Genomic DNA, 7,500 nt, shown 5'->3' with positions numbered 1-7,500 from the left:
GTTTCCATTTACTGTTGTTTTTGGCACATTAGAGACCATTTCATCGTGTTATAGCTTTTTCAGCCAAGCAATGGGGAAAGAGCAGTATGAACCTATAGGTGCCCCGTCCAAGGCCGAGAACAGGTTATTTACACAATTTCACGCCCAATACCCCGTTCAAGAAAAGGAAAGAATAATTGATAGCCTTACCTTGGGAAAATCTAAACTCAGGGTTGTCTTTGCAACAGTCGCATTTGGTGTTGGTCTGGACTTAAAAGATATTAGACAAATAATTCATATAGGGCTGCCATGTACAATGGAAGAGTACTTTCAGGAGGCGGGTAGGGCTGGTAGAGATGGTCTTCCTTCTAAAGCTCACATCTACTACAATTCATATGATACATCAAAGGCAAGAAAACATTTGTCTTCAGTAATGAGAGATTATGTGCAATCAAAGAAGTGTAAAAGGGAAATTATTATGGGGTATTTTGGGTTTTCCCCTCTGCCACTTGACACAGCTCATGCATGTTGTGATTATCACGAGAAACTTTGTAGCTGTGATGACTGTGTGCTCTCTGGTGTTGCATCTTTGATGGCTCCCGCCTTGACAGATCAAGCCCCTCCATTATCTAATGACGAGGTTTATCCTTATCCCAAACTAAATATGGAGCAAATAGCCAAACTGAATGAAGAACTTGTTAAATTTAGACTCTCATTACCTGGACATGGTAGGACAACAATAGGGAGTACAAGCCTAAGCAGTGGTGTTACTATAAAGTTAATTCGTGAAGTGGCTGAAAATGCACATACATTCTCTTCAGCAGAAGACATTGAAAAAAGACTTCCTTTCTTTAGCCAAAGTCATGCCATTTCAGTATGGAATATTGTTAAACTATTCCTTCAGAAAGTGTGAAAAACAAAGTCTCAAGTTGTATCATTGGTGTAAATAATCAGATAGCTGAGTTTGTCATTACATGAGTCGATTTCCCATGCTGTTTTGTTTAAAGCATGGCTTCTATCTGTTGTGGTTATACCCGGTAATGAAAATGTACTGACAATTTAATTCGCAGGCAGGTTATAATATTATGACGAGTGAATTGTGTAATCTAATTAACTTTGTGTAAGTTGAAGCTTATCTCTTCAGTTAAGAGAAGTGCATGAGTCCATTATTGTTTTGTACTTCTTATCACAGCTTCATGTGTTTGTGCACTTCTTTATTAGAAATAAAAGAGTGGTCATGATACCGATCAAGCAAAGTTACCAAATATGATTTGCCTTTCATTTCCCACCATGACACTACCATAGTTCTTGTGAAAGTAACCCTTTCATTTCTTTGACAATGACACATTTATTAACCTTCTTTTCTATCGTACTGTAGCAAAACCGTTTTTTTGCACAGTGATTGCAAGACAATGACTACCTTTGTTAAGCATTTTTGACACAGGATTATGGATTCCAAAGGAAGACCTAAGGTTTTTACAACGGTTTGAGGTGAAATCTTTTTGTGAAATCTTATCCTTAGAAAAGAATTACAATAACTGGGCAAACAAATGGTATCAAATGGGTGCTTTTGTCTGGTTTCATGGACTCTGCTAGCCAATTATCACAAATTCAACTGTTGATCGAACAAGGGAAATATATTATTTCCAGTGTAGCTAAAGGAGACCAGACCTACATTTGTTTGCTTTTATGAACAAGCATAAACCAGTTATAAATTTAAAAAAATAGAAACTTCACTGTGATTGTCTTAAACCAGCAATAACTTCTTTCTTTCAGTGAGCATCCAATTTTTTAGTAGTCGGTTGATTGCCAAGCTAACCGAAAGTCAGACACATTGTACTTTCTGTTTGTTGCATACTAATAGCCAAAGCATTGTCACATTTATATCATATGACTATTAACTCAGAAGGGCCATGATTGTCCTTATGAAATAACTGAGGCGAAGCACTTTGATACATTAATCATCTCAATCATCTTCTTCTGCTGTGTTTTCATCTCCATCACTCAATTCATTCTCCTCAGCATTGTCTTCCTCATTGCAGTCATGGATACCAGAAAAAAGCTTGCGCTTGTGGTTTGTCAGCCAGGTGTTAAGCAGTGCTACATCCAACTGGTCTAGAGGACTCTTTGTTACAGTTGGAAATGAATGAAGTGTTCTACCTCTTTGGTAATGAAAAGGTTTAGCCTGTTGCAAAATAGCTAACATTGCCTTGACATCTTCGGTGGTACAAGCATGAGTGTGCTTGGTTGACTCTGGGTGTATGCCACACTCGTCGTCATACTGGGTGCAACATTCTTTAAGGCCATATGCTGCAGCAGAACATCTTTGGACAGCTTTCAGTGTTTTGTTTCCACACAGTCCCCTGAGAGAGACCTTGTTGTCTCCAACTAGGTGTTCCATCTTTAAGTCATTTGCATAATTGGATCCTTCTCCCCCCTTTGGATTTACAAACTGGCCATGTAACACTCGATGGGCAATCTTCTCTGTGTACAAACCCTTGACACAAGTTATAAATCGCATAGCCTCGAAGGCATATTTTTTCCCCCTTGGCCTACTTCTAAAATACAGCAGAAGCATCTTCTAGTTAATAAGACTGCGGTCTCCATCTCCCTCAGCCTCTGTATCATTAAGCTGCATTAGCATCATTCCCAGTTGAATTACTTGCAACCCATAATTGAGATAGCAATCTTCTTCACTACCAGGAGGGATGTCAGAAATGTTGCTATTGTGGTTGCTCTTGGATGCCTGTGATGTTTCTGCAGTTTCCATTGTTGGAGACTTGTACACTGCGAGGAGATCTGTGGGCCAAAACACAACATTGCCAGGTGCAAGCTTACCAGAGGCACATTCCTCAATAGATGCTACAAAGACAGGAACATGCTTCTCTGGCACAGAAATATGGGCATCAACTTCAATAACTTTTCCAACTGCTAGAACTTTGTAATCTTCAGATTTTTGCAGCAAAATGACAACAGAACCTGCAGAATAATGACCATAAAAATATGACTTTTGCTTGATATCTAAAGAAGGTTGCTAATAATATAATAACATAAAAAAATTACTTGATTCTGTTTGCTGTTTGGCTGAGAACAGTGCAGTTCAATTGTAACACAGTTACAAAAAGTGTAATACCAGTGCAAATTACACATGGAAACTCTGGATTATGATTGGCTAATAAACAATAGGGTTTGGTCAGAACCAATCAAATTGTTTGTTTTCAAATCAAGCGTGCACCCTGGATGGTGTAATTTTTTCCTGACTGCATGATACGCGTGCATTTCTTCTGCTTCACCATCTGGAATTTTTTCATGTATATTATTAACAAGTAATCACATGATTTTTCTTGTGCAATTTGGAACAAATAAGCACTAAGTAAATTTTTTCAAAGACTACAAATCGCACTCACCTTGGTTGTCTTTGAAAAATTTATTTATTCCAAATAAATTCCAAAATTCCAAATTGTATTCGAAATCATGTGATTACCTAAGTATATCAAAGACATTCACCTTACTAAGCAGACCAGTGAAGCAGATTTTGAGGTGAGCTGTGTTATTTTTTAAGAAAGAGAGATAGTTGTAATTATTATTCTCACTAACATAGCTTAATACTCTGTACATAGACATACCAGAAGAGTATGGTTGCTGAGCCTGGGGTGAAATTGCATTTGTCTCATCATCATTGCTAGCGGATCTTGATATCCTTTGGTTTTCTTTCTGTTGGAGTTTTTGTTCCAGCTGCTCCTGCCAGGTTCTTTCAATATCAAACTCTGTCAACACATACTCATCAACAAACTTGCCAATTTGAATTTGAAGGCTTTCCCACTGCACTGCTGAATTTCTCTCCTTGGTAATAGAACTCGCCCATGATGGAGAGGTAGCAGTGTCTGTTGTCCCTGCCCATGCCATGAATGCTGCACAGATGTAAGCCTTTGTTGCTGACAACATCAGCGACTCGCAACTTGAGTAGTTATCTTGAACCCTTGGTGGCACATTAACCAGTCCGAAATTTTGCCGTAAGTGATACAAAGTGCCAGTGTCTTTTCTACCACTTGCAGGAGTTGGCTTGTAAAGTTTCTCCCAGATATACTATAAATAGAATAAGCAATGTTAAGTAATAAATTATTATTGTCTACTAATTGATAAAATGGGCACTCTGACTAACATCTGCTGTTAGTTGAAAGGAAATTCAAGTTGATTTCAACCTATACTGGTGTTGAATTTCTTTAGTTTAGTTTAGACATTATAATAACCATTCAATCGTGTACATGGACAACCTTGGATCTTGCACAGCTGGAAGACTGCCAGCTTTCCAAGTGGGAGGTTGTGAGTTCAAACCTTTCCCATGCTAATGCTCAGATTCTATATAACTGAGGAGAAACTGCTGCCTTCGTTATACTACCAAATTATTGAAAACTTGAAAGAGTACCTGCATGCAATCAAAGCAGTTGAATTGAAGACAAATATAAAGGACATTTTTAAAAAAAAAATGTCAATGGCTGTCTCTTGGACCCATCCTGCTATTTTCATTTTTGATTGGGACTTAAATTACTTGGTCACTAACTAAAGCCAAACAAAAGACGATAGTTGAAATAAAGAATAATCAGATTATTGAAACTAACCCCTAGAAAGGATTGTTTTGCATGCCAAAGTGCAGGCGTCTCAACAATACTTTCAAATCTATCTGCTGCACTGTCACACCCAAGTCTAGTCTTTTTGGCCCCAGAAATTCGTTCTCGGCCAAGGAGGTCTCCTCCCATTGGCACTTTAACATTCTTGAGTATTTCATCTGCAGTAACTGGCATGTCTTGGTTCTGTAAAAAACAATTGGGCGTTTTCATGCATGGAAGAGAATTGCTACAAAACTGTTTATTACATTGGGCTAGAGATAAGTGAAATTGTTATGCTCGATCTTTCAATATTCAGTGATTTTATTAATTTTATAATAGCTTGATCAGGGAATCAAACTCTTTATGTCAATAACTAAAGGCAAAAAAAGGAAACAAAGATTTGCCTATAAGTTAGAACTCTGAGAACTGTTTTAAAAATTTCTCTGTTTTTATCATGTGTGGACTCATAACCTCCTTTTACTGTACCTGCATTAAATTTAAATATACGTAATATATTATGTCAATTAAAACAGGAACAATCACTGATACCCTTGTCTGTCATTTAATATTTTATTGAATTTTAATGATATGATCTAGGATTGAAGCCCGTGTGGTGACATTTGATGGTTTTCTCTAACATTAAGTTCTAATTTTCTGCTTTGAATTTATTCTACCTGTAAGTTAATAAATATTCATTACCTGTGGCTTGTAGATATCAACCAGTAGCTTTTGAACATGTTCAAGGTATTGGCAAACATCTGAATGCTTGGATTGATTGTAAGGTACTACTGGCAGTCCAATAATGACAGACTTTTTCTTCATAAATTCAGAGTACCTGAAAATATTAAACACAACATACAAAAGCTCTGTTAATTTAAGATAAATATCATTGTATCTTAAATAAATAACAAATAGACCACACTTTTCCTTGGCAAGAACTCTTGTATTCCACTGGAGCAAGTTAATAAGTATAGTCTACCAAGATTTTTGATAAGCCTGCAAAGCATGTGTCTACCATTTCCTTTTTATGCAGGAACACAAGGAAATCAAAGATGTCTTTGGCCATGAAGGCAGACTGGTGTAGGGTTGTAAAACCTTGGGCTTGTTTGGCTTTTTTTTTTCACTAAATATTATAACATTACACCTACCTGTGTTGGATATGCTTTGGTATCGCAGACTTGTGAGGCTCCATGAATTCAAAGAATTCAGCAAGAATACGGGCCACTAAGACAATGAAATCACTTCGCAACTTCTCAAGTTCACTTTGACAAAGTAGGTACTCAATATTCTCAAATCGTGTGCTATCTGATATAGGTTTGGAATCATCGAGGTGGTCAGAGGGTACTCTGTCAAATGTTACATAATGAGCAATCCAATGCATATCTGACTGGCGGTGATTCTGCAGTATGATATTAACCAATATTTTGAAGTCCAGATTATCAAAGAATAACCTGGGCACACATCCAGCTGACACATGCCTTCTTATGGTGACTGTTAATTTAAGAAATAAAGAACAAAGTGTTTTAAACTTCTTTTAAACAACTTATGAAATTTTATACCTACCGGTACATACATGTATAGATATAGAATGATTGAAATTATTCAAAAGCAGAAAAAACGTTTCGTAACTTTCCTTTAAGAATGATCCTTGCCACTTGAAAGAATCTTTCTTTTATAACACACAACACATTTTAATTACACATTCTTTAAATTTTGAATGTATGGTATTTTTTCAGAGTTCCCAAAGTAAAACATGTATTTATGTTTACTTTTTTCAAATTCAAGACTGACCTACTAAGTATTCTAATGTGTGGGAGGAGGTTGATTTTGCATAGAAATGGAGAACGAGTAACTTGTAAATTAAAGAGGATTAATTATCATAATAATGGTAGTGATAATAATAATAATAATAACAATAATAATAAGAATAATAATAATAATAATAATAATTATTATTATTATTATTATTGTTATTCTTCTTATTATTATTACTACCATTAAATAGTGTTATCCTTCTGCCAATTTGACACTGAGTTTATAGCAAAAAGCATTTTATCATTTTATAAAATTTATTCATAATTTTTTCCTTTATTTATGAGTTAATAATAACAAGAGTTGGTATATTTTTTGCTGAAGATTTAAAAAAAAGACAGCATGTAAGTATATTTTTAATTATAATAAGCTACACTAAAGGCGATCATTTATTTTTGTATTGTAGAGTTTATGGTTAATAAATTATTATTTTCATTCTTCTTCTTCTCCTTCTTCTTCTTCTTCTTCTTCTTATTATTATTATTATTTTGAATGTGTTTAATATGTTCATCTACCTGTTAAGTCAGACCCAATGTCATCCATGATGCTCCTGTAGGTTTCCCTAGTCATTGTAACACCTGCTCTGTTAAGCCTCTTCATTGTCTGCAAGAGTATTAATTAAAAATACAAATTACCAGATCTGCATTTGTCTTTAGCAACATTCACTGTGGATAAAATTTAACCAATTAAAAAATAAAATATAGTTCTCCTAGGTCCAGGTATGGCTGCAATGATGCACATGAAAGCAGAGGTGATAATGTTCTTGTGATACATTAAATACCCTTTCAGTAGCATGTCCAGTACTGAGCAATATACTGTTCATCTTCTGTATCAAGCTCAGTTCTTTCCACCGGGTAAACATTAGTATACCATATGCGGTACAAAGTGGGGCAATCTGCTTTTCACTGTCTTCATGAGCTTTCATGTTTGGAATGCCTACAGCAACTAGGACATCCAGTACATCAGGGACATGTTCCTTCATTTCTGTGATAACCTTTTCCCAGGAGAAATTCTTCAACTCCTAAATTAAAGAAATCAATTTGAAATAGATTAACAGTTTTTTTTTTCCTAGAGCATAAAATACAGTGTTATATAGCTGGAA

General features: G+C 35.6%; 3 protein-coding genes across 3 annotated transcripts in view; 2 read left to right on the top strand and 1 right to left on the bottom strand.

The window, feature by feature from the left end:
* Nucleotides 1-1,192, top strand: part of LOC137968019 (uncharacterized) — a 2,970-nt gene extending 1,778 nt beyond the window's left edge. The window contains exon 2 of the mRNA XM_068814631.1: nucleotides 1-1,192. This exon is cut by the window's left edge and continues 270 nt beyond it. Within this exon, the coding sequence (XP_068670732.1) occupies nucleotides 1-892 (892 nt within the window). The 3' untranslated portion in view covers nucleotides 893-1,192.
* LOC137968022 (plexin domain-containing protein 2-like) overlaps nucleotides 1-7,500 on the top strand; it is a 47,905-nt gene that overhangs the window by 6,302 nt on the left and 34,103 nt on the right. The window lies entirely within an intron of this gene.
* LOC137968018 (uncharacterized) overlaps nucleotides 1,309-7,500 on the bottom strand; it is a 7,914-nt gene continuing 1,722 nt past the window's right edge. The window contains exons 3-9 of the mRNA XM_068814629.1: nucleotides 7,180-7,419; nucleotides 6,914-7,001; nucleotides 5,735-6,077; nucleotides 5,286-5,421; nucleotides 4,599-4,790; nucleotides 3,606-4,065; nucleotides 1,309-2,958 (exon numbers count right to left, since the gene is read on the bottom strand). Coding sequence (XP_068670730.1) covers nucleotides 2,561-2,958; nucleotides 3,606-4,065; nucleotides 4,599-4,790; nucleotides 5,286-5,421; nucleotides 5,735-6,077; nucleotides 6,914-7,001; nucleotides 7,180-7,419 — 1,857 coding nt within the window. The 3' untranslated portion in view covers nucleotides 1,309-2,560. The remainder of the gene's footprint in view (nucleotides 2,959-3,605; nucleotides 4,066-4,598; nucleotides 4,791-5,285; nucleotides 5,422-5,734; nucleotides 6,078-6,913; nucleotides 7,002-7,179; nucleotides 7,420-7,500) is intronic.

Source organism: Montipora foliosa, chromosome 8, assembly GCF_036669935.1.
Source record: "Montipora foliosa isolate CH-2021 chromosome 8, ASM3666993v2, whole genome shotgun sequence".
NCBI classification, from domain to species: Eukaryota; Metazoa; Cnidaria; class Anthozoa; order Scleractinia; family Acroporidae; genus Montipora; species Montipora foliosa.
This window is presented reverse-complemented; position numbering and strand designations above follow the sequence as displayed.